This window comes from Clupea harengus, chromosome 15 (genome assembly GCF_900700415.2).
Source record: "Clupea harengus chromosome 15, Ch_v2.0.2, whole genome shotgun sequence".
Taxonomy (NCBI): domain Eukaryota; kingdom Metazoa; phylum Chordata; class Actinopteri; order Clupeiformes; family Clupeidae; genus Clupea; species Clupea harengus.
The window spans coordinates 8,781,071-8,808,966 of NC_045166.1; the positions used below are offsets into that span (position 1 = coordinate 8,781,071).

The 27,896-nt window shown below is 46.3% G+C and overlaps 1 protein-coding gene across 12 annotated transcripts in view; it reads left to right on the forward strand.

The window, feature by feature from the left end:
- The window catches only part of nrxn3b (neurexin 3b), a 229,725-nt gene that overhangs the window by 177,594 nt on the left and 24,235 nt on the right, over positions 1 to 27,896 (forward strand). For 10 of the 12 annotated variants that reach the window (XM_031581679.2, XM_031581683.2, XM_042709849.1 and 7 more), the window contains 3 exons: positions 12,198 to 12,369; positions 20,532 to 20,621; positions 22,025 to 22,335. In XM_031581679.2, the coding sequence (XP_031437539.1) occupies positions 12,198 to 12,369; positions 20,532 to 20,621; positions 22,025 to 22,335 (573 nt within the window). The remainder of the gene's footprint in view (positions 1 to 12,197; positions 12,370 to 20,531; positions 20,622 to 22,024; positions 22,336 to 27,896) is intronic. The other 2 variants (XM_042709853.1, XM_042709854.1) reach the window with 1 other exon arrangement.

Sequence of the window (27,896 nt, forward strand, 5' to 3'; positions counted from 1 at the left end):
CTGGAAGGGGAAAAAAATCTATCTGCTGCTTTCAATATCAGCGGTAGAGCGAGAGATTGGTTCCCTGTGAATGTATTCATTTAGGATTAGGCACCTGCTGGCGAAAGCAGCAAGAAGTCGCTCTCTCTCTTTTTCTTTCTGAAGAGGAGAGAGAGAGAGGAAGAAATAAACAGGCAAAGGAGATCAAATGGAAAGAAAAGCTCTTGCAGACATAACACAAAAAGAGCCTTTGTGTTTTTATTAATTCGCGGCACATTTTGATTTTACTTTAAAGGAAACTAGTGAACACCTGTGTTTTCGGGAGAGTTTCAATTAATTAAGAGATTGAGTAGCCCAATATCACAACTATTAATTTTGGTTCATTAATTAGTGTTAAAATATCTACAAAAACATTTAATTTGAACTGTTTCAATCACATGAATTTGGAGCTGCTCATTGAAGTGAACATGTCCTCACACCCCATTCTGAAGCTGTTACATCTTCATTTCATCTGCAAATTAATATTACATGGCCATTTTGGTTAACCTTTGCTCTCATCCCGTTCACGTTGTGATGATCTCCAACAGTCGGCACCCACGTCGAGTTTTCACATCACTTCCAGTCAGCAAGGTGTCTAGATGTTGTGCCATGCTGGTGCACAGCACAGGCCAGCTGTTAACCAAAGCCTTACGTATGTCTGTATTTTACGACATAATAAAAGTCCTGTTTCCCGTCAAGGACTTGTGTTTCCAATGGCCGACGCCCATGCAGCATTTCTTTTCAGTCTTCTTCTTTCCTGTTAAAAGCCAGATTACATCTATATAAAGCCAAGCTGGAGACAGAGAACTGATCGGTTAAGAGTTTCGACCATAAAAGGTCACAGACCCCTTTACCTCCCTGGAACATATCGGGTTGAGGAGCCCTCAAACTCTGGCTGTCCCAGAGTGCAGACATGGCCTCTGACATGCTTCAGGGTCGACTACCCCCCCCCCCCCCCCAGGTCACCCGTGGCCCTTTTGACTGCTGACTCCCTTCCATTACCACATGTGTCACTGAGTTCTGGGGGTCACTGATGTTAAGATGTCGAACATAAATAACAACATGGACTCTGTCACCTAATGACTTCTCTTACATTAGGGGGAGAGAGAGGGAGAGTAAGAGAGAGTAAAGGGGGAGACCTTTTTGACTGGGAGGCCCTGCTAATGCGGAGGATGTCTGAAACAGCCACGCTAAATTCACCTCCTCATATTTTATTTAGACACACACTGCCTTGGCCCTGCTTCTCATTCTTGTCGCTGTCAAAAAGAAAAGAGCTGTCTATCGTTAGCTTACCCCACCCCACCACCCTTCACGTCGAGACCTGGCTCATAGTGATCTTTTGACTGGGAATCATGATGGCAGAGCCTCAGTATCAGTAAAGTGCCTCTGAGGTGACACCCATTCATCTTCTGACTACCACGTGGAGCTGCGACTGATTTGACATATGTAAAGGAGTAAATGCAGCTGCCCCTCCAGAAATGATGGCAAGCGCTTTGGGACATTTCATGAATGCAGATGAGGTATTCCCTGACGTGTGTCTGTTGTCCACTGCATCAAATAGTAATTCAGTTACTGAAGTTAAGTTAAGACAGGTAACGTTGAATGGTTCGGTGCGTAGATCATTGAGTAAACTGCCGGGACCCACTGGTACTTTCAGTAAGTTAGTGGTCAGAGTCAGAACACATCAGAGTTACTGTTGAGGAAGGCGCTGTAGGGGAGAGCAGGCTTGTGGCTCATTAAAGCTGCACACTGACTGCCTTCGTCCCTGCAGGAGGCCTAACTACCTCCTTCACCTGGGAGTGGGCATGGACACATGCAAATAGACACACAGGATTACACACACATACACACACACACTGTGTGCTTTCCCTATTCGCTACAGTGTGTATGTGGAGAGAGAGGCGGGTGTGTGTGTGGGGTTGGTGGTTGTGTGTCAGACTCAGGAGCATCAGGACCTTGGAGAGCGCCATGCTTAAAAGGAGGCTATTTGCATAGTTTGGTAATCAGATGCATCTGGCTTGCGTCTCACTCGCTTGTTTTCCTTGAGAAACGGCCGCATAGAAGGCCACATGTGTGCAATTATTTTTTTTTTTTCTCTTTTCCCCCTCTCTCTCACTCTCTATATCTGTTTCTCTCACTCTCTTTGAGAAGCTTACAAGATGGGAGAGAAATTGAGGGATTTCCTTATTGTCTCTCGATGACAAACCCCAGTGGCCAAGCGTTAGTATTCAAAAGCTTAGCCCATGATGGCGTTTTAGACATCCCCTGAAATGAGCCGCGTTTGCTTCTCGATGTGAATACCGCCACATGGCTCGAGTTTGCCTTTCAAATGATGACCTTTACCTCCCGGTGGTTTGTTGTTTTAAAGTAAAGGTTGCTTAATGGAGGGTGAGGCAAAAATGAGGCCTCTCTAGATTTAGTTTGTCTCTCGAATAGCATTTCGCTTCGTTGTTTGTGAAACAAATTGGGTCCTTTTTTTTCCCGAAATAGGTTTGTCGGGTCTCTTCCGACGCATTTCTGGCTTTCTTGTAACCAGGCCTCACCGTTGAGCTGCTGTGCTTAAAAAGGCGATCACACAGAGAGGACGAGCCAGTGCTTGCTGCAGTGAGCAGGCTTTGATCTCCCGGAGTCCATGGGCATTGACAGTCTCCTGAAATAACCTTGTGTGTCTGTGTGACGCACACACGCACAAGAGACCTTGCAGAGAATGAGACACACACACACACACACACACACACAAGGGCGTGTACACACTCACACGTGCATGCTCACATACACGCATGTACATACACGCATGTACAATACACTCACATCCACACTAATCCATGCACATGTGTATATATGCACACACACACACTCTCACACACACACACACACACACACACACACACACACACACACACACACACACACACACACACACACACACACACACACTACTTATCTCTTCATATTCTCCCTGGTGAATTTCCTCTCAAATCTGATATAGCATGACATCACTTCTATTTTAATCGGAGTGACCTCATATCCTAATGAATATGGATGGCGTCGCTGTAAGCGCTTCTACAGTTTTGTTCAAGATTTAGCTACAAATGTGTCAGTCCCAAGTGTCTCAAGGCGTATGCTTGCCCTGAATGTCCACGACAACGTTGGTCCGCTTATTAAAATACAAAGACGTGTCAGAATCGTCTGTGATTCAAATGGCCATGGTTCAACCTTGCTACTTCTTGTTCTCTCTTGTCCACACCGCTAACGAAGAGAAAGGACATTCATCGGATCTTTTTTATCTTCTGTGCTGTTTTGTAAACCATTACTGAATAAGATGATTTATATTTGGTAGTGACGGTGTCTAGTGATCAATCCTGTCTAAGGAATTTGACACTGTTTCAAGCCCTATCAGCATGGTGCTGTAACTGAGGACTTTCCAAATATTCATCGTTATGCTGGTCAGAAGTGTTAGTGTTTCTGTGTTTTTGGCACCCGCTGCTCCTGCCCTGATAATCCTGTTATAATGTGGCAAAGGGCCAGTAGGATGAAAAAGATGTGAAAATGGGATGCCAGGAAGCACCTAACACAGAGAAGAACTGGCAATGAGAGGTGACAATGACAGTGCTGGATTGCCCTTCTCTTTTTTTCTCCGAAGAGGGAGGAAGACAGCCGACCTAGATAGATTCCTTCCCCATTATCAAAACCATCATTGTCTATTTTTTTTTTTTATTATTTTTTTTTTTTTGAGGGCTCTGATATATTTCCTCTACGCTTGAAAGATACTCTTTACCCAGCCTGTCTTCCGGCTATCTCAGCTGGAACCAATGCTCATGCTAGCCTGACTGGCTCATGTTCGTCTGTGACGAGTGCCCACTAGGCGGTCAGTTTCGTTTCGTGCCTCTGACTCTTTAAGAGACGTTCTGGGCTACCTCGCACCAGGGGGTCCTGCTTGGGGCTTTTTGATTTTACGCAAATCTGAAGTGATTTCACAAAGTCTTCTAGCAAGTCTCTTTGATTTGCTTTTTTTTTTTTTTAAATCAGGATCCTCCTAGTCATTCCGTGTCAAGACACTGTACAAATTGATTGACCTACTCCCTCTGTGTTTCTTTTTCCTTGATGAAGATACAGTAGGCTATGTAGCATGTAATCCCATCTTGCTTTGGAATGGCGTTCTCGAATCACAATCACAATGTCTATGGAGGCGTGGGGGATTTTGATGTGCTAATGCAGAGACGGACCGAGCTGAGTGCTTGATCGTGGTCATGCATTACAGATGGGGGGGGGGGGGGGGTTGTATGAAACTGCTTTCCAGCAGCATTCACTAACCAGCGCACCATAGGCCCCACATGCAATGGCTGGCCAGGGCCCACTCCAGAGATAAACCGCTACCTGCTGAGCACCAGCTAGCTTAGCCGTCTGCGCTAGTACCCCTTATTTTCAAACCGTGCAATCCAGCATTCCCTGACCACTGCACCGTAGGTCCCCCACTTGCAAAGGCTGGCTAGGGCCCTTTCTACGTGTAAGCCATTACCTGCTGAGAGAGGGCCAGCCAAGCCACCTGCCCTTTTTTTCAAACAGACACAATTTCTACAGCCAGTAGAAGAAGATTCAGCTCAAACCTCTCAATTGCCTCGTTCCTTTTTGCAAACTGTCCATGAATGGATAATCGTAAACTTGGCAACGGCAGATCACAGGTTTTTAATCCTGCATGACGGCGTGCTCCCACGGTGCAAAAACCAAGCCCGGTGTATCTCTATTTACGCTTGGTGAGAGGTAATCTCTCCTGTCAGGCTAGCGGTGATTCACACTCCATGGAATAATACCTGCAGCCTCCATGCATCAGGGCTTTTTTATGTGTAATCCCAGCCCATGCTGCCTTGGATTTCACACTGGATCACTTCTCTCTCATTCTCAAAACACCACAACACCACACATGCAAACACACACACACACACACACACACACACACACACACACACACACACACACACACACACACACACACACACACACACACACACACACACACACACACACACACAAACACACACACACACTGATGCACAAACACTGCCTCTGCTGAGCTGCCATCGTTTATCCCGACAGCCCAGTACGGATCAGAGCAGGCCAGCCAGCAGTCTGTGTTTGCAGTCTCTGATGCATGGCAAGTAGAATGGTGTCTGTCCAGAGAATGAGGTGAGGGGAATAAAGGCCTCCATCGCCTCTTTTTTTCTGCCCCATTGATGTCTCTCTAAGCTCACGCTGCCCATTTTTCAAACGCCCTTACGCCGCACCGCCGGATTTAGCCACTCACCTGGCATGGTGGTGCCTCTCTCTGGCCACTAAGGCTTAGCCGCTTTTGTCGAGTTTGTAGTCATTTCTTTTTTTTCCTTGAGGCTGGCAGAGAGCTATGTTTCTCTCTCTCTCGCTCTCTCTCTCTCTCGTTCTCTCTCCTGTACAAGCCGAGAACTGCAAAGGACACCATTGTTTGTCGCATTCCTGCATTGCTTTCTTTTTTCGTAGGTGGGGGGGGCGGAAACAGTGGATGAGCAGATGGGCCGGTGCCTCTTCCTGTGAGTGTGAGAGTCCACATGGCTCTTGATGTTCAAAGCGAAGTACATCCGAGCGCCACTTGGCTCCGTTTGTGAAGGACTGGAGATGGAGAGTTTGTGGTGAAGTTAATTACTTTGAAGGACCGTTGTGGTATCTAGCTCAAGCTCTGGTCTCCTATGGTTGTTTATGTGCCAGATCATGCTGTCATCCACTAGTGTGCAACCTTCCAATGATCACAGTGGTAAATGTCGAGTGTCTCCCCTGAAATTTAACCCAAGCACATTTTTCTCTCCCCATCAACAAAGGGAGTTGTGCGTCTGCGCTATTCTGAAACAAAAGGAATTGTAGTAGGGCAGGGAAATAGAAGAAAAACTTCAAACGGAGATGTGAAATATCATGTACCCTTGCTTGGAGCTATACGTTCCTCATCAATGTTCCTTGAAGGCTCATTTGGGTGACAAGCCATTTCTCTTACATAACCTCAGCTCGTCTTTTTTTTCGGGGTGCATGAAAGGGAAGGTCATCCATGAAGTTATGGTTTTTGAGCTTACATCGTTTCAGCCATCATTTCCATGCCTTTGTTCTGGAGACGCAAAGGACTCCTCGCTCTCCCTTACTCGTTCAAATTTGAATCCCAAGTTTCTTCAGTTATACTGTGTAGCACAGGACATTGCACTAAATAGAAAAGGGGACACTGTTTTGGGTGTAGAAACATTGCTCTTTTTGCTTTATAAATGCTTTATGCGAATTGTTTCTCTTCATTAAGACATAGAGAAGGGGACCTGGCCTGGTTGATTAATACAGCACAATTTAAAACCTGCACTCTGAAATTGCTCGAATTCACCAGCACATTAAATTAAATATCTGCCAAACAGATTCCAATTTGATTACCAAGCTGTTTCAATTTCATTAGGCGAGTCGCTAATGGACTTTCACAGCACTGGATTCCACTGAGTGCAAATCCCATTTGGCTTTTTCTTTCTTTCTTTCTTTCTTTTTTTCTTCTTTGCTTTTTTAATGAACCAGACCAGGCCCATGTGGAAGCAAAGTGGATGTGGTGGATTTACCATAGACATGATGGATTGGAGTGACAAGTTAAATCACTGCCGCAATTTTTTTTGTTAATCAGACTTTATCAGCACACTTTGCTTATCCGTGTTTAATGAACCGACCTCAGTGGTCATTTATGCCATAGCTGTTTGGCCTACCTATGCAATTATGAGAAACTGGTGTCTTATATTCGTCCATGTCCGTATGTTATTTCCTTTTTTGACACGATGCTGATATCTGCTTTGTGCCGGTTCAAACCCAATTACCAGTCAGAAACAATGGCTATATCAGCAGAGCCAAGCACGCTACAGTACAAGTCATTACTGGTGCTGGATTGCTATGGTTTTGCGGTGGTGCAGGGATTCGAAATTATGCTGTCTGAAATCAGGACCGCAGTCCTCCCCGGTGCACAGGAAAGGCAATTTAACGGGGCACTACGAACCCGGGCATTCATCACAGCTTAGCGTTGTTATATCGCATGTTTGTGGAGATAACCAGCTCCTTGTTGTTTAACTCTTTATCATTCCAGAGTGAAGCAAATTATGCTGTCAAAAGAAAAACAACAAAAAAAGAAAAGACTAAAACTAAATGTTGGGTGCCTTCTGTGGTTTGTGGTCATGTAAAATTCATGCTTCCATCAATGGAATATATAATATATATATATATATATATATATATAATGTATATCATTTTTATTAATTTCATTCTAGGGTTGTGTGTTAGTTTGTATGTGTGTGTGTGTGTGTGTGTGTGTGTGTGTGTGTGTGTGTGTGCGCGCGTTTGTGTGTGGGCAAGCTCAAACTGACTTCAAAGGCCGATCGACGCGAGTGAGGTTGCTTATTAGTTGAGGGCTAGCTCACCAGGGGCAGAGGTGCCTTGACTGAAATCAATGGCATAAACAAAGCACTGTGATGTGTTTGACAATGAACATCCTCTTCTACTCTGTGATGGGAGAGAGGGAGGGAGGGAAGATGTAAGCTAAGCTCTCAATGGACGCTGGGGATGTGATAACACTACTGATAAATTGTTTTCACAAAAACCCCACTCCCCTGTCGAAGTCTATGGAAATCGGGTTTGAACGTGAGCGGACAAGAGGAAATGGCGGATAAATAATTGATCGGCGTGACCTGGCGCGATCACAAGGAGGATCAGAGTGCCGCTGCGGCGGTTGACATTGAGCAGAGCGTGGGAGACAAAGCCATTACTTTCCATTGTGCCGCCTGAATTTAATATGCACCATTTCCCTCTTTGTGTGTGTGTGTGTGTGTGTGTGTGTGTGTGTGTGTGTGTGTGAGAGAGAGAGAGAGAGACAGAGGGAGAGAGAGAGTGTGTGAGCGAGTCATAGAGGGTTAGAGGCTAACATTGACAGGCAGACCTGAACATTAACAAACTCAGTAATGGACTTCAATTATCTAGCATTAGGTAAAGGGCCATTTCGTTCTTGTCTTAATGGCACACCTAGTCTCGGGGAAGGAAGATGTCCTGGAGACTGTGTGGTGAGGGGTGTGTGGTGTAACTCACCGTTCAGCATAAGCCTCGAGGGAGATTGTTTGGTGCGTCGGTTGGGTTAATGTTATGAGCCTAGCATTTGTGTTCACCAGAGGATGCATTCCATAATCGAGCCTTTTTGATTACTTATTGCATTTTATGAGGCTGATATATTGTCTCTAGTGATACATATACTAGTTATTTTGTCTTCTTGGCTTTGAAATTGCAGTATAGTGGTGCCGGGGTGTATGAGGTGGTAGATAAGCTAGAATGATGAAGGTTTATGAGGGAAAAACTCCAGAGATTGGCTATTCACGATGCCCCTCTTGTGAAGGCTTGCCTTGTTATTGTGTAATTGGATAAATCACAACAACTCCCAGTGAGAATGACTTTTCACAAACAATTAATCTTATCCTCAATCGCGATGGCTTTTGACAACGCTCGTGTGTCGCATCTACCTGAACTCAGCACGCTAATGCTTACATACGTACGAGACATATTTGTATTCCTACGCAAATGCCTCACACACACACACACGCACACAAGAACACACATATATACAAGCACACACATACACAAGCACACACATACACAAGCACACAACCTGTGCAATTCTGGCAGACCGGAGTATAGCAGACTTTTTATAAAGCAGTGCTTATTTCCCTGGTATTTGGAGTGCATATTTGTTCCAACAGACACATGAAGGTGCTCCCCGCCTCCTGTGCCCCCCCCCCCCTCCTCCTCATTCCGCGCCTGCTGTTTTATTAATGCTGGAATTATAGGTGAGCAGAGGGCCGATGGCAGAGCAATCGCTTTTCCTAATGATAGGAGCCCTGCGGTCTACAAAGAGCTACAAATGTTCCTGCCATTCGCCAAGTATCACCCTCACTTACCGCCCCAATAGATTGGATGGTGTTGGAGGCGCCGCGTTCTAGTCGTTCCATGGCGTGTGGGTGGTGGTGTTGATGGGGTGAGGGGGGTGGGGGTGAGGGGGGGGGGGGTTGATGGCGCTATCGTTCATCTTTCCAGTCGATTCCGCCTCCATGGCGTTGCCTTGATGCCCCATTCACGAGCCCCCCATCAGGGAACTAAATTTAGATATGGAGTCAGGGGCTATGTAATCTATACGAGCATAATTCGGCGATGCGATACGGGATCCGCTGTCTGAGAGGGGACTTCGCAGTCATTTGGTGTCAACCTCTGAAGCTATTTTCGCCCCACCATATCTGAGTCCTAGTGGATTTGTGGTGTGTGTAGGATATGATACCTCTCTCCTGATGGCCCCATGAGGATGGATTCACTTTCAGACGCGTATCTGTTGAGTGGAATCATGTTCCGTTTCTTTTTGTTTTTCCTCGCTCGACAGATCAATTGTTTAAAGGCGTTCGCTTCCGTCCTGATCATAGACAGCAAGCATAGATAACAAGTAAGAGGCTGGCTTTACCTTAGCCCCTCGTCTTGGAGCTCTATAAGGTTCGTCCAGGGACCTGTCGAGACCACCCTTTTGTCTCGTGTCTGGAGTGGGTTTTATTGTATGTGCGAGTGGGTGCATATGGTGATGGGGCTGGTTTGACAAGTGGTCTTCCCTGTGATGTTTCTGCCTTGGTATTAGGGCTTGTGGGTCGGCCAGGGGCCCTGTGAGTGATTTGTTGCCTGGGGCTGTCTTTGTGTTGGAGGCATTGATCGGGTCAGGATTGAATCGCCAAGCTTATTACGGGTGTCAGGGAGCGCATCATGTGGGGAACAATGGAACCCTCCTGCAGGCTTAGACTCTTTGCAGCGCTGAAACTCAAATTACTTTTTATCACAGTTCCATAACCCTCCCCCACCACCACCACCCACACAAACACAGACACACACAGACACACACAGACACACACACACACACACACACACACACACACACACACACACACACACCAACATCACCATCACAACCCTCCCCTTCACACCCAAACTCCTACCCTTCTCTCGGCAGGGATGCACCGCCAACAAAACGCTCCCATTTCCATATCTTTAAAAGAAATCCTCAACAATAAACTGGTGCGTGTGCGCCCTGCTGTGCAACACTGTGTACTACACAGGGTCTTCGTTTTTTTTTTTATGCTAGGGACCTACAAATAGCAACTCACTAGTTCCTCGTCATATCTGGGTTATATCATGCTTTCTGACGTGTATTGACACCGAAATAATGTGGCGTGTCACGAAAGATGTGACCATTGTTTTGCTTGTGTGACGGGTTATAACAAAATAAAAGCAGCGGTTGCTGGTGACTTTGAACATTCTGATCTCACAGGTTTTTTTCATATTGGCGAAGACAATGAAGTGCTCCCGTGCCTCGTGGCCCCTGGACCAATGAAGTGTAATTGGAAATGCCAATCACCTCTGCAGCAGTGACAGGGCTAAGATGGATGCCCAGAGAGAGAGAGAGAGAGAGAGGAGAGAGAGAGAGAGAAAGAGAGGAGGGGGGGGGGGGGGGATGGAAGGAAGGAGAAATAAAGCAGACATAGGGAGGAGTGATGGGTGATGAAAGGGAGGAAGAATCCAGACAGGGAAGGAAAGAAAAAAAAGAAAGTAGATATAGAGAGAACATGGCACACCGGGAGAGAAAGAAAAGGATATAAAGAAAAAGATTAAGGGAAAGGGGAAAGAGAGACAGTCACAGACAAAGCCCAAGAAAGGGGGATGTTTTTGAACCCTGAGGAGCTGTCTTTGGGTACAGGAAGGTTCCAGCAAATCCCAAAGGCTCTGCACTACACGGACCGACAGCAGTCTGTTATCATCACCTCTCTTTCTCTTCAGTGGGGAGCATCTGCACATACTATTTGCAATTACTATAGGAGGAGGAGGAGGAGGAAGAGGAGGAGGAGGAGGAGGAGAGGTACCCTCAGTGTCCCTCCACGGGGAACAGTGGAACTCCCAGTGCTATCATGGTTCATTGTGACCATAATCAGACAGGGTTTACAGGCTTCACAGATCAGAGAGGATCTCTGCTGGGCCCATTTCCTAAGGCGGTCTAGGTGCAGTGTTTTTTTGTTTTGTTTGCTTTATCCCCATTTGTTCACTATTTTCCATCTATTTTTTCTCCTTTTTTGTCTTTTTTCTTGTGTATTACCAATAGAGGTCTGTAAAGCAAACTGGAAATGTGTTTCCTTTCTATTGGTTTTGGCTATATATCGGTCGTGATTAAAGAGCAACAGTATTGTTTACAGGTGTGTGTGATGTTTCACAGGGGCTGCTGATGTCTAAAAAAGAAGGGAGGGGTACACATATGATAGAGAAAGGAAGGGGGGGGGTGACATAGGCATGGAGGAGGAGTGGATTTATTTGTCGAACATTCTAGCATAGTGAATCTACATGCTCTTGTTATGACAAACGACCCCTCCACTCTATCCTTTCAAAGCAGGTAATTATACTACCCCTGCTTCCCAGAGGGGATTAAAACAAATGACATGGGAGAAGGAGAGAGAGGAAAAAAATGAATCGCCCCACATCATTGCTCATGCTTCTGTTTTTTATGTATTTATTTTTGTAAATGTTTCTCTGAAATGCCTGTGTGTATTTGTGTGTGTGTGTGTGTTTCATTATACAAGCAGAAGTGAATCCAGCATGTTCAGGACGCAGGGTATGAAATGCGTGCACACCCAGGAAGTTGGGGGTGGGGGGGCCCTACCTTCTTTTCTCTCTCCCTGTCTTGCACAAATACCCTTTAATGGCTCTGAATAAAACATATATGGAGGGGCATATCGGTGTGAGTCGACCACGCATCTGTCCACGCGCTCACCACTGCTCCTCTCCTCTCAGAAGCCTCCTTGGCCACGTTACATCAGTGCCCTACATTTCTTTTTATGCTGCCCGTGTATTTTTATGGAATGACATTGAATAATTCAACACGGACCCATCTCCGGCTCTTCCTGGATGGCCTTCCTTTGAAACCTGTGAAGAAGTGTGGAAAGAAATGTGTGGGAAGTACAGCAATGGTCAATTAGAAATGTTTAGGGAATTGGAAAAAGTTCCTGACTGCTAATGTAGCTGGAGTGTGTGTGCGTGTGAATGCGGATGTGTGTTTTAACACGTTCTTTTTTTTTACCCTGTTTCAGGAGGAAGGCAAGGTGGGCGTCACCTTCAACATCGGCACTGTGGACATCAGTGTCAAGGAGCCCTCCGCAACAGTGAATGATGGAAAATACCACCTGGTGCGCTTCACCAGGAATGGAGGCAACGCCACGCTGCAGGTGGACAACTGGCCAATCAACGAGCACTTCCCCTCAGGTAGAGAAAGACACGGTCTGTGACGGCCGGTCTGTAGGTGTGATGTGTTCCAAAAGAGCGCCTCTCTCACTGGATATCGCGTGCTCAAAGTTGGGGGGGGTGGTCAGGGAACATATCCAGAGTTGTGCGTTTACACATCGCGTTATTATCTCCCCCTGGCCAATAATGGACCATCTGTACATTCTGAAGGCCTCCTGGTTTGCAGAAGAAGAAACAGATGTTAACATTAGACCATCCTTCCTTTTCCTCACTCTGTCTCTCTCGGTGCTAAAGAAATAGGGCTACGAAGACACATAAAAATATGGTTTCCTAACACATTCAGAATGAGTTCTCCTCCTTTTATCTCTTTGCCTGTCAAGGCAAGAGTACAATGGTCACAAGTACACATAAAATATGAAAATGTCGAAAGTAAGCTCCAGTTGATGTAACAAGAATCGTGTCACATGCTGGCGTTTTAACTGTTCCCTGCGCACTTGTGAAGTCGGCCAATCAAGACAGGACACCTGGCCGGTTCGTGTGAAAGAAGGCCAGGGCGGTGCCTTTGTCTTTGCCGTTTGAGCTGGGACATCTGTCCAGCTTATTTTAGGGCAATGTGAAGGGTACCTGAGTGTACGCCCAACACTCGTCTGGGCTCAAGCGCTCTGAGCTGACGGAGGGCAACCTGCCGAGGGACACGGGAGCATCGGCCCGCCCGTCTGCTCACCCTCCCCTCCCGTCCATCTCTCTCTCTCTCTCTCTCTCTCTCTCAGCTCAGCTGGGACTAGGTGAGTGCCAAAGGCTGCATACAAATGGCTTCATCAAGTCTGGACTGACTTCCGTTTGGAAGCTCAGACGAGTCCCTTTATTTGGAACTTCGGCGTGTTCGGCTAAACCCACCACCCCCTCGCCCGCCTATTCAGGCAAGGCAGGGGGAAAAAAGAAAAAGGAAAGAAATAGAGAAACGAGAAACATATCCTCCAGTGCGCTTCACACCCAATTAATTTGGGTTGGCTGTCCTCCCCTTTGATGTCTGTGTTCGGCTTCCGCCCTCTGTGGACCGTCTGACCCCTGCACTTCTCCTTCAATTAGAGGCTGCCAGGAGAGCCTCTCGTCTGCCTCTTACTCACTCTCTTCCACTGGGCAAGACACTCTGGCAGCTTGACTCAAAATGGCTGATGTGGAGCCCACAAGAGACAGGTGGGGAGAACACGTCTGGAGCCCCTCATGAAGCTGAAGGAGCATTCTAGTCTCGCGAGTGGCCATGGGTCCTCCACAAATCGATAGCTTCCTCAAAGGTAGTCTGGCTAATTCTGGCTGAAGGTTGTTGATATTTGAGCTCATGAGCCAATCAAATTACACCCTTCCTTTTTCCGTGCTCCCGAAGCAACATGTGGATTGGCTGGGATAGTGTATGGCTTTGTTTGTTTGACATTTACCTTGAGGAGCAATTCGCTGATTTTAGAATCATGAATTGCACGTTTAAGACTTTGTGGATCTGGATTAACTGAAAGGAATAGTTTGACCATTAGCTCTGACTGATTTTAAAGGTCTTGCTGAATAAGAAAAGTCTGCTTCAACTGGTCTGGTCACCCTGTTATCATTTCGTTTTTTAAGAAGATCATTTGATTCCGAGCATGTTTGGCCTGAAGATAAAGAGAGAATTTTGTCCAGTCTCTGACGTGTCCCCCTCACAACAACACAGACTTGACCCAACCTGGCCTGTGTTCTCAGCTCTGCATGGAGCAAAATTGGTTTAGAAAGAAAGGCACCAAGCCAAGCACTTCTATGCTTTTTTTCCCCTCTGAGTTCACAGCAAGTTCAAAACATCCATATAAAGACCTTTGTTTTGTCTCAGAGCAGTGTTTTTTTTTTCTTTTTGCGATTTGCTGTTTCATAAAATGAAGGACATTTTTTAATAGTTCTGATCGATTTTCTTAAGAACTATGCAGTCAGCATTTGTCTTCGAATTCCCTTCCCTCTCCCTGTCCGACTTTCAGTATGGATTAGCACACAGCCACTGAATCTACTCTTTTCTTCTGGACTTCACCTCAACAGCAGTGTTCAGTTGCCCTGCTCACCTAAGAACACCTTCCAATCCAGTGCCTTTAAATTGCAGTTGAACCATTAACACTAAGAGGTGTAAGCATTACCTACAGCTCACAGCAGTATTCAATCCATTGATCCCTCTCTCTCCATTGCCAACCCAAATCGATGTCCAAGTGTGAAGTCACCACTATTGTTTAGAGAGGCTGATTCAATAGCCTTAAAAGGATAGCAGACTGAGAGCCCTCCAAACCAGGAGGGGGGGACTTTTTTCCCATTGATTTAATTTGTGAATCTTCTCTGACATTTGTGTTCTTTTTGGTTCCATTGAAATGCCAAACGGCTCGACAGAAATTGCGTATTTGGTAATTCCCCATTTTTGTTCCCGGCACCGCTGGTAATTTGTGGGCCGTTCAATTGGTTGTAATTTGACAATTATTGATTTCGGGTCCCCTCCTGCTCCAGGCATTGTCATCTCTTGAGTAATTGCGGGTTAAGGCGCAGACTCATTGACTGAACAGCACTTGAGATTCTTAGCATCAGAGCTTGGGCTCTCCACCCCAGCGGACGCTCGATAAACACCCTCAGACCACATCTTTCTCACCTCCACTCTCAGTATAGGCGACCATGGAGTAGGGGGAGCTGGATTTGCTAGGGCTTTGTGAATCGTCAGTCAGTGACCTGTGCAAATAGCATATGATGGCAAATAGCATTCCCCAACGCTGTTTGCGTTTGTTGTGTGTACAAACTGCGCCTCTGACTTCTTTTTTTTCTTTTCTTCTCTACGCCTCTCTTGTATAATCCGAGCAGACAGATATTTATTCCCCGGGAATGTTGGGCGCTTTTGTGGCTGCAGTGACAGCACTGATAGGGGTTAGTGTCAAAGATGCGACCGTACAGCTGAATGCCTCATGAGGGGCTGCTGGAGAGATGGGGAGTTTAAGAAGCCAGGAGAGGAGAGCTGCATGTTCTTTGCAGGCCCACTCATCCGTGCTGCAATGTACCCTGCTTTATCCTTCGCTCTCTCTCTCTCTCTCTCTCTCTCTCTCTCTCTCTCTCTTGTATTCTCCTTCCCTTCCCCTTTTCTCTTACGCTATTTTTTTTTTCATGCTCATTCCTTATCTTTCTCATTCCATCTTCTCCTTTCTAACTATTTTCTTTTAACTCTGCTCTCATTCCCCCTCTCTCTCTCTCTTTCTCATTCCCCAAACCTTTTCACACCTCTGATGGTCTTTCCTATGTTTTAATTGTATATTGAACTTGCCTGAATCCATTTGACGTACTCTTCAATGTCACAGGATGTGTCTAAGATTCTATGATTTACAGGGCCAAAATGTATGCTGTTACCCCCCCAGACCCCCCCCCCCCCCGCCCCGTTTACTCACTCACTCACTCACTCATTCTCTTTCCCCATTCAAACTCGTGTATTATTAAATTAGTCATAAGGCATTTTAAATGCACTTGGCACAATTACAAAAACACACACACACACACACACACACACACACACACACACACACACGGTCTTTCTTCTAAATTTAAGCTGTGTTATTTTAGGATAATATAAGTCAGCATAGAAAGACCTTCCTCTATCATTGCCGCCCTGTTTCTAAGTGATTATATAATTCAGTATTTGCCCATGCTCTGTCCAGCACGGCCTCTCATGCCCCCAGCTAGCATTGTCAGAGCCACTGAGCTTATTTAAAAATCATGCATCTTAATCTCACTGATTCTATTGTCTGGGATGGGGCGGGGGGGGGGGGGTTCCGAGTTAAGCACGGCTCCGGTTGAACGAGCACTGGCCTCCGCGGGTGTCTATGTGGCCATTTGAGCCCATCCCTGGGCCAAGCCAGTGGGATGCTGGGAGTTCTCCATCTCGCAGTCAGCCTGGCGCATTGGTTTTTTCTTGCCGCCGCTTAAACAGCAGTTTGTGTTTGTGTGTGTGTGTGTGTGTGTGTGTGTGTGTGTGTGTGTGTGTGTGTGTGTGTGTGTGTGTGTGTGTGTGTGTGTGTGTGTAAGAGGAACCACACGACTGTATTCTCTCTGTAGACCTGCCAGTAGCGGGCATCGCTTTACTCAAGAATCAATCGGTATGGAGAAGCAAGCCCTCCCCACGGCACTGGGAAAAAAGTGTGTCTTCTCCCTCATTATCTATGGAGAACACATGTGGACGCTCAGATGCTTATGAGGAATCGCAAGGGGAGAGAGAGGAGAATGGGGTCGGGGTGGGTTGAGGTGGGGGGATTGAGACAAAATGTCTCCCTCGACTTTATCCGGGCAGAAAATGGGAGAACAGACCACACATTGCAGAGCTGTGTCACTCTGCTATCTCCTGATCTAATCAGTGTACCTGGACAGGACATTTTGTGGCTGTGACCGGAACTGATATACACTCACTCAATCTCTCACTCTCTCGCTCACACACACACTCACACACACACACACATACAGTATATATACACTCAGTAAACACCCAGCACCTTGACACACCCCCTTGTCAGCCAACAATATTAGCCATGACCTTGTGTGTTGCCAGCCGGGACACCAAACAAGACCGAAACAACAACAACCAAAAAAAAAAAAACGCTCTTCAAAGGAAAAAATAAAAGAGAGCAATAAATAGCTTCGTTCCCCCAGCGGCCAAACACAATTGCCCTTATCGGAAACACAATCTCCCACGCTTATGAGTGTCTCAACATGGAGATCGAGATAAGCTTCAAAATGCCAGTGCCCCGGGCTCCATCTCCTGCCTGCCGGTGCATTCTCCATAACCATCGGCGCCACCGCCGCAGGGGGAGTGATAGATGTCCCCTGCCGCTTTCGAGATGATAGCACCGCAAGCTTGTCCAATGCAGAGGTTTTTCCGACTCAACCTACCACCCGAGGTGTGGATGACCTCTGAGATAAGCTCTTCGGACAGGACGAGTCAGGAACGCCCGCCTTGATAGCCACCGGCTGCATACTGAAGCACAGAGAGAGTATTTACAGGAGCGAACCCAAAGCACAAGAAAAAGCGCTCTATTTTCACCCTGGACTCGCCCCAGTGCGGGGTGGGAGAGGGGCTGTTGCTATGCGCCGGGCTCATGCTGCGGCGGCCCTGCATATTTATCATGACTACATTGCCTCTGCTTCCCCTGGACTCTCCGTGTGCGTTCAGCCTGCACTGACGCGCCCTCCCACTGCGTGGCTCCGACACTCTAAAGAGCGCCGTCTGACACGGTGCCACTGTTTGTTTTGACTATAATGGCACCATCAGAGAGCAGTAATTCAGATAGTGTTCTGGCGGACAAAATGGAGCAGGAGGCAGATATACGAACAGCCTGACGAGTACAGAAGTGAACAAAAAAAATACAAGCTCGCTTGCAAAGCATTGCGTGCTCTGCCGCACAGCAGAGGGAAAACGAGCTCAGACCTGTGTTGTTCTCAGAGCTATGTTCAGGTGGGTGAGAAGAGGTCTGACCTCTTTTTGTTTGTTTATCTTTTTGTTTGTTTGCCTCCAAAGCCATCTCCACTACCCAAATCACTGATCTGATACCATAAAGATGACTGTTACATTCTAACAGTAATACCCAGCCCAAATCCTTCAAAACACTGTGTGTGTATGGTCGGACCACAGTAAGTGTGGCATTCATTGGAGAGGATCAACAAGCGGTGTCTTAGGCTGCTGTCATGTAGCCTCTGTGGACTGTGCTGGAGAGAAAACAAAGCCCCCCCTTAAAATGCATTACTTTCTGATTTCTCAGGGGGTTAAAACTCACATGATGCACATACGCGTGAGATTACCTCATGAAGACCCAAAAAGAACAGAAAGTGACACAGACGCAGAAAAAGAGAGAAAGAGATGGAGAGAGGGCATGAGAGATTGAAAAGTGAGAGACATATTGAGTGAGTGAAAGAGTGAAAGTGAGAAATAGAGTGTGTGTGTGTGAGAGAGAGAGAGAGAGAATGAAAGAGAGTGTGAATGAGAGAGGGAGAGGGAACTAAATCTCATAGAGCTGGTGTTTACACCTAAGGGTGTTCCCGTTCCTGCCTCCATTTGAGTGTGTGCGGGCGGCCGGGTGAGCTAGCAAGGTGGCTGCCTTCATCCGTCTAGGGGATCTGTGCTGGCGGCGCCCGAGTCGGCCGAGCCTGTGCGGATCAAAGGAACTCTCAGCCCTGCGAGGCTCTTATTAACCCGGGCACCCGCGCCTGCCACCCGCTGCCTCCCCATCCCGCTCGCCCACGCTCGCCTCTCAGCACGCGCTAACCTGAACCGCTTTGAAGACCAGCTCCTTCCCCGAGTTTAAAAGGGAAAACACATATGTACTTCAAAACATACACAAGACACAAACACACACACACACACACACACACACACAGACATACACACACACAGACATACACATGCTGACAGATGCAGAGCATGTTCAAATATAAGGCCAAGAGCTAAGTCCATTTTGCGTTACTGTTCCTTTCAAGTGTGTTTGTTCGTGAATTTGTGTGTGTATGTGTGCGTGCGTGTGCGTGTGCGTGCGTGTGTGTGTGTGTGTGTGCGTGCGTGCGTATGTGTGTGCCTGCCTGAATAGTTGTCTACTTGCTTGGTTGTGGAAGCGTGAGTGTGTCCCATGACTCAGTGGTCCACAACTTGACTGCAGTTACTTTGCTCTTTTTAAGTCTTTCCTCATCCAGGGGGTGAAGATGTTTTATTTATGGCACTGAACAGAGGCAGTGTCAAATGTCTTTCACCCCCCCCCCCCCCCCCCCATTGCAAATTTCACACTTGTGAGAAGTCATGTCATCCCGGCACCTTCATAATTCAGCACAGGCCCAAAAGAACACCATTTTATCAGCTTTAATCTTGTGCATCATGTGAAAAGTTCAAACACCTCAGCATGGAGTCTGGCGTGTTTCATTACTTCATTATGGGGATGTCGACTCGCCTGAATATTTCAAATTGTATGCATATTATTTTTAAACACAGAACAAATGAGTCGTTCCGTGAGTCGTACTGTGAGTCTCTTTGATGTAACACTCGTTGGGTAGATCTCCCCCAAATGTGCCTTGAAATTGTCACCTCTCGTCTGGCTGTTGTTTCAGCGAAAATGAGCAGACAGGAGACAGCGAGTGAGAGAGAGAGAGAGAGAGAGAGAGAGAGAGAGAGAGCGAGAGCGAGAGCGAGAGCAAGCAAAAGTACAAAACAAAAGAGTGAGAGGTACCAATGAACAGAAAGAGAGAGGGCAGTCAAGATGGCAAGAGATAGCCAAAGAGACAGAGATATGGTAATGACAGTCAGACGGAGGAGCGCGGTATCTCCTGAAGAGAGGGATGAATATATTCTGGTGCTTGAGTCATGCTGGGACATGTTAGGCCGGGTCTCAGTAGGGCTCCGCCGCTCCTGTGCCACTGAGGCCTCTACCTCTCCCCGCTCTCCTCCGTCGTTTCTCGCCAGGCTTGGTAATGATCTCATCTGTATGCAGTGTCCTCCTCCAAATCTATGTCATCGGAGGTCTCATTCCCCTGCAGGTCTACTGCTCGGGCAGTTAGTCCTCCCCTCTTCCCTCCATCCATCCTTTTCTCCCTCATTCATCCTCTGTCTACTCCCTCTCCTACTCCTCTCCTTGCGCACTTCCACAGTAGACCGACTTGTTTCCTGGCCCCTTGAAATGTAAGAGCACATGCTGTCCAGTGGGAGAGGTGCCTTCGGAATTAGGTCCAATTCATTTCTGCGCTCGGCCCAGCAGCGGTGCATGCTATGGTTAGTTAACGATGCAGCCGTCTATTTATCAGCTGGGAGATGAATGGCGATACGAAACCTGGGTTTTTAAATTCCAGCACATATGGTGTTGTTTTGTGTAACCTGATTGATCTCTCTTGCAGGTTGCAAATGTCTCTGTGTGCCTGTGTCGGAGATATTGAAGTCTAAGCCATTTATATGTATTGCTTGTGGATGATGACATTTCGATCCGTTTTCACCTGTTTTTATTCTGAGCAAGTGCCCTGGATCAGTATGGTGTTACAAACAGAACCTAACCAAAATGGATAATCATAAATTGACCTAACCCATCTTAAAACTTGGCTAAACGCTCTTTTAAACCAGTGTCTAAATGTGATATGTGACTGCTGCAGTTTTAAACTGTTTTTTAAACTTTTAAACTTCAAAGGCAACAGCGACATTGAGCGCTATCAAACGGCTAATAAGAAAATCCCGTTCAAATATACCCGGCCTGTCGAAGATTGGCTACATGAGAAAGGTAACGCTTTCCCAGATTTCCAGTGTTTATTTATTTTTTCATTTATTGTTTTTTTTTTTTATTATTTCGGTTGTTTGATTCCTTATTTTTTTGTCATGTCGTTCCCTCCAACCGTTTGAAAAAAAGACACATTTTGAAGTGCTTCAAAACTAGTCAACTAAAATACAGCATCCATTGATTTTCTTTTAGTATTCATATTAATTTTAGACTGAATATGAATTTTCCCCCATCACTCTCCACATCTATGGGATAGAACAGTTAAAGGGACTATACTGAACACATGAAAAAAAACAGCTGTAAAAAATGTACATGAAGTGCTATAACAACTGCACTTATTATAAATATTTGCCATAACAAGTGCTATCAAAATTAAATCACATACATATCACTGTTTCAAGCTTTAAAAATCAGTGTCTGCCAACCCTTACAGGCTTTTTCAAATGCGTCTAAGCTGCATCTGAATATTCTTTGCCTTTGTCTTTCACTGTGTCTAAGTTGTAAGGTTAAATATTCACAAACACACACCCTTCAGGGTTGTGTTTGCAGCGCCAGGTAGTCGATAGCTATTGTTTAACTCACAGCGAAAAGAAGACGTTCCACTGTGTCTTCTCCACGTGTTGTGCATGTCAAGCAGGGAACACTGCTGTTGTCTGGCTGGCATCTCTAAAGCAGTTAGCCTCAAGAGGGGGAGCACTGTAGATGCGGGAGGGAGGGCTGGTGTGCCTGTTAAATTTCCCATTAAAGTTCGCACTTTAGTAATAATATCATTATAAAATGCATTTTAAAGGTCATTGCTTAAACCTCCTAAGACGATTATAAAGTCCCTTTAACATTTTTTTAAAAGGCACAAAGGCAGTTTGAAATCCCATTAGCAGAGCTACATGCATGAATCAACATGATCTTTCTTTGATGTCTATGAGATGAGATCCCCCCCTTATCATTTCATGCCCAGTGTAATGTAATTGTATGTGTAACAGATGTAATTAGCCTACAGTGTTGTGGGTATCCCACAATTCATATTTTTTAATTAGGATTTCTGAATTTGACAAAATGACTGTGTACACGTGAAAAAAAATATGCATGTCATTTTCTTTTTTTAGTTTGAAAGCAACACTAAATGTTTTATTCATTTCAGCCTATGTATATGCATGAAAGTGCATCACAAATAAGATAGGCTTTTACAGTGAAGTGTATCAGTTGTTCTTTGCCTCTCCCCTTGTGTCCTTGACTTGTTTTTTTGGGGTTAGTGTCGCAGCAAACGACAACACTAACACTTTAAGGGTAACAAAATGAGCTGATTGACCATACACAAAAACACAAACACACACACACCCTGCAGCGCATGGTCAGGTCATCTCAGACCACTCCCCTGCCTCTCTGCCCCTCCCCACCCCCCACTCCAGGTCGTCAGCTGACCATCTTCAACACCCAGGCCACCATCTCCATCGGCGGCAATGACCGCAAGAGGCCCTACCAGGGCCAGCTGTCGGGTCTCTACTACAATGGCCTGAAGGTGCTCAACATGGCTGCGGAGGGCCACGGCAACATCAAGGTAAATGGCAGCGTGCGCCTGGTGGGCGACGTGCCCTCTGGCCGAGGCGGCACCCGCACCACGACCTCCATGCCGCCCGAGATGTCCACCACCTACATCGAGACCACCACCACTCTGTCCACCACCACCACGCGCAAGCAGAGGTCTCCACCTACCATCCAGGTAAAAGATCCTCAACTGTTGAGAACTATGAGTTGGGTGTAGCACAAAGTCTATTGAATGACAAAGGGAGGAGAATTGAGAACAGTAAGTCAGAAAGAAAGGCTGTAGCAAAAAGTCAACTCTCTCAAAGGGAGAGAGAAAGGGTTGTTGCACAAAGACATAGAGTTCAGAAGGTTTTTTTAAGTGTTCATACTAAAGAGTTAAAGACTTGATGGAGATTGCTTGTGTTGTATGTAGTTTTAGTGACCATGGAGTTTAATGGAGTTGAGTGAACTCCATGTGTGAAAGTTTTATTTTTATTTATTTTATTTATTTTGCTCAAAGGATTGCATTGAGCCTTATAGCTGTCCCCCTCCACAGCTCTTCTATAAGGTAGACAGGGAGGGAGATCTTCAGGATAAGGGAATGGCTTTGTTATAAGTAGGCTTTCCCTGTCCCCAGGGCTGATGCTATTTGAAGCTGTCTGCTTTTGTTGATCATGGATGGAGGACTTTTCCCCACTCGTCGCTTCGGCTGGAGATTGGGTCTTTGAGGAAGCCTTATTGTCTGTCTGCGTTTTCGACGTGGACACACACCTCGCACTCCGCTGTGGCCCGTTTTAACAGAGTGCCTTCTTAAACGCGTTGTGACTGCTAGCCAGTGAATGTCTCCGGCTTGCAGGGAAAAGTAATCATGCCGTGCCGTTTCATTTATACTGGGGGACAAATTGAAGCGGCGGTCTTAATATTAAAGCCATAACTCTCCCCGGCACCGCCGTCTGCCTGACAGGCAGGGGGACTTTCATCCCCACACGTTCACCTTTGAAACGGATCGGCAGGGGGACGCAAAATAATGATGACCTCTCATGTCAGCTCTGACTGGGCCACGACTTCATCAGCCCACTGGCAAGCGCATGGCGACCGCATCCATGTTACGGAGAGCGGCATCGCTACGCCCCCCTCCTGGGGATATGTTAATATCGGGTTTCGAGCCTAACGCAAGTTTTTTGGAAGCCAGGGATACTGAGGGGTTGAGTTGAGACTGAGTCGGGAAAAGGGCTTTGAAGCTATGTCAGAGTTTATGTTCATTTTATTTGTTTCCTTGATGGGTTGACTGGACATTTTGGTTTATTTGGGTTTCGAGATCTCACGGTTTTCCTTGCCATAGAAGGCCCTTTAAGCCCACGTCGTTACAACAGCAAAGCTTCTCAGAAAATGTGCTGCCAAGGATGTCAAGATGTTTGTAAGGAGTCATTCGTGAACTACTGTAATGGGGCTTTCCTGGTGAATAAATATCTTTGTAGCGACACGGAGGAAAGCACATCGGTTCAAGCAGTTGGATGCTGTCAGTATTTTAATCTATTTTTATAAGATACAACTCTGCATCCTTTTTTATTGTAAGAAAAAGGAAAGCATCATTTGGACTAATACCCAACAGGCTATATTCTGTCAAATTCATTAGTGTGTGCACAGTGTTGTCTTGCTAATGGCAAATGAAAATGCATTACGGCGCTGGGAGTGTGTAACACAGTCAGTGTTGAAATATGTCTCTCAGGAGAGCAGTTTGTGGAACAAACCTTCCCCAGTACTTTCCCCAGGCTGGGGAGTCCATCATTTATGTCTGTCCCTGAATGCCTTTTCCTGTAGATTTTCTGGACTTTTTTCCTGCCTCTTGTTAGCTGTCAAGAACCTGGTGGGTGAGGTAGAGAGAAACCTGTGGATGTTTTGGCAGGAACTCAAGCCCCTAACGAGAGGCACCGTGGCTAACTAACAGTATGTTGTTTCAGGGGGCTCGGCCAGGGGCCCTGAGTGAGTGACTGCGGTGTCAGAGCCGTAGCAACGGAGGCCCTTTCACATGTTTTTTTTTTTTTCTTTCTTTTTTCTTTTTTTCCTCCAGCAGCAGCCTGCGCCCTCCAGGTCCCCAGTGGGGAAGGGAGAAGTGTTGGATCATATTTTTCAGTAGATCGACTGCACTGACTACACAGAGCAGGGCAGGGAGCCAATCTCATGGTTAATTAATAATGGTCCACTGGGAGGTTTAGGTGGGGGGTGGGATTGGGGTGGGGCAGGGTGGTCTCGGCTCTGGGCTCTCACACTTGATCTTCTGCCCACAAGAGGGCATATGTAGCCAGTCCATCGCTGTCCCCCGAGAGGATGTCCACCCTCGTCTGTCCATCCCAAGGGCCCCTGAGCTGAGTGTGCACCCATGCTGCACTATGTTTCCCCCTGTGCCCTAGAATCAGAGACCTGTGAAGCCTTGGGCAGCGAACAGGGGGAGTGTGTCAGTGTCCTCAAGAGACGATGGACACCCAGAGTAAGTTTAGGGCTGTGCGTAGCGCGTATCGACAGCTGGGCCGGACTGTTGTCTGTGCGAAGCTTAACGTCTCGTGACATTGTGGCATCGTGAATAAGTGTTGGCTTTCCAGTAATCTGAACTGCATTTATGTTTGCATTAGTTGGCATTAGCTTTTGGATGTCACCAATGCGTCATGGTGAGTTTATTCAGCAGCTAGCTGGAGGGACTGGTCATAGGCCAACCGTTTTGGCTTTTGTGGGTCAGGGTATGAGATGGTTTAATATTTGTCAGCATCAGCAGCTCAGTGTGTGACTGGGTGCTGTAGAGTGACGAAGAGCTAAGCGATCTAATCTGTGCGATCTAAGCCAGCGGATGCTTACGCAATTTTATAGAACAAAGTGGGATCTTCGTGTTGATCTGCAGTCCCGTGGATGTGCCTCCCTCTTTCATTTTCACCCATTTAACAGTTTACGTTCTCTTTGATCCTTTGCCTCAAAGCAACAATGACTAATTCGAAAAAAAAATTTGTCTTTTTGAAAAAAAATAAAAGGTATGACTCAGACTATGCTATTCATATCAGCTTTGTTTCCAGTGAGGAAATAAAAATAACTCCATTTAGTCAAAAATCTCCAGTCTTTTTTCCAGTCAGATTATAATTAAAATAATGGAATGGTTTAAAAAAAACATTGTTATCTTAAAACTACTGCTACCACTGTTGCTACTAATACTACTACTTCTATAATAATACTAGTAATACTAATACTACTACTACTGCTAATAATAATAATAATAATAATAATAATAATAATAATAATAATAACACAGACATCTGGGTATTTAGAATCAGTAATTAAGTGCATGTAGGCCTGGTAAGGCAGATGGTAACTGTCAATTCCCCTCTGTGGCTTGACTCCATGAAATATGATTTAGTTATGTAGTTATTTTCTGGGATTCAGAAGGTTACATGCTGAAGCCATTGGATTGGAGTGGTATGTGTGTGATGGGGATCTTATTCACACCAAGAGTTTCACTCTGAATTTTTTCCCCAATCGCCTTCCACCCCCAAACTCACACACACGCTCACATGCTCAATCACTGACACATCCACACACACAAGAACACACACACACACACACACACAAATACACACACACAGATACAAACACAAAAATGATACCACTACATATTCCAACACACACACGCACACTCACTCACCCGCACACACACACACACACGCTCACTCACACATCCGCACACACACACATGTACCTGCACACACACACACGCTCACTCACACATCCGCACACACACACACACACACACACGCACGTACCTGCACACACACACACACACACACACACACACACACACACACACACACGGGCACAAAGGCAGGAAATAATTTCATTTCCAGGTTGGGGCTTAAGCACACCTTTGGGAGATGCATGGGAAGGGCGATGATTTGTGCACTCTCCTGTGTGTGGTGCGTCAGCTGCAGGATGGCACTGTGTGCCCCCGGTAAACCAGCTGCACGGGGGGAAACATGAAAGCCACTTTCCCCAGTTTTCATTTCATGCATTAAAAGTCTGCAATTAGTATTTTATCATCACTCCAGTTGCTCTATTATAACAGTTATGTTGTTGGCTGATAGGTTGTCTGCAGCTTAGGGATAACATGAAAGCCAATTTCCTCAGCTTTCATTTTATACATTACAAATCTGCAATTAATATATTATTACCACTCCATTTAGTTTATTATAGCAGTTTTATAAATGGCTAAGAAGTTATAAGTTCGGTTATTTGTATGTCGGCTGATTTGCGAAAGCAATGGCGATTTTAATTTTTTTTGTTCTTTTTTTGTTTCAATCGTGAGGATTTCTTTATTGGACATCAAGCTTTTATATGTCCTGTGTAGGGCCTTCTCTGCAGGGGGAAACCAGAACCCCCTTTGGGGACAATGCTGTGTAATCATCACAGTCTCTGGTTCTCTCCAAGTGTGGCATGGTGGCGCCTTGGTGTTAAGCTTGGCACACAGACACACACACACACACACACACACACACACACAATATGTATGCCTCACACACCACTCTAGTTCTAAAGATGGAGGGTCGGGCAATGCAGGGAGGGACTCAGGTAATCGTGTAAAGGTCAGGTTTGCCCTGCCAGACAGGCGCCTTGTTTGCAGTCCGTGTGTTAATTTGATTTGCCTGGCTCCCCTCTCTAGCTGTCTCCTTCCCTTCCTCCCTTCCTCCCTCCCTCCCTCTCTCCGTTCCTCCTTCCCTCCATCTCCCACTGGTCCACGCCTGCGAGATGGATGCCGACTACCGAGGGACGCTTGGTGGTCCCAATTACGCGAAGGTGGCAGACAGATGGAGAGCCCCCCCCCACACACACACACACACACACACACACACACACACACACACACACACACACACACACACACACACACACACACACACACACACACACACACATATTTACAAACGCCTATGTGGCTCATTACGGATAGGCAGGCCTGGGGAGACCACAGCATGAACACAAAGCCCACCTCTGGGCGACACCTCCCCGTGGATTCACCAGCAGCAGCAACCGCCGCGGTGGTAATAAGGATCGAGGCGGAGGGCCGCAACTGCCTCGGCGAGATGTATGCCTGCACCGTGGGCACTAAACCTAATGAGCCGTAGCAAAACCTCACACCGCTTTATTTGATTATTACCTTTTTCCAACCACCAGAGCTATTATGCATTTTAGATAATCTGAAAGTGCAACGGAACGCAAATGGAAACAGGCCAATTTTCCAAGCACTAAGTGTTGGCTTTGTTAATGTCAGGGAAGGTGTCATGCAGTGTTCAAGGAGAGCATCAGATAATGCATGATGCCTATGAACCACAAGATCTGTTATCCCAGCCGACCCTATCCAGTAAAATGCCCTATGCACCACACCATCATGTATTTGGTGGCTTGTGTCTTATTCAGTTGAAGTAAAAAAAAAACAGGCTTTAAAAAATACTGCTTCACTGGTTCTGGCCCCTTCATCATTCAATAACCTCAGCTGCCATCCACATCAAATATATTTGTCACGGTTTCCCCCTTAACCTTTTCAAAATCCTCCTTCAAATAAAATACAGGCCGAGTGTGACCTCTGACATTTTGAGATGGTTCTTTTTCTGGGGAAAAAAAGTAATCTTTGCCAAGTCCACTGAGTTCGTCAGACACCGTTGACCCCTCTCTGCAGACCCTTGCCGTCTTCGGCGCGTATCGGGCGAATGTGACTGACAGCTA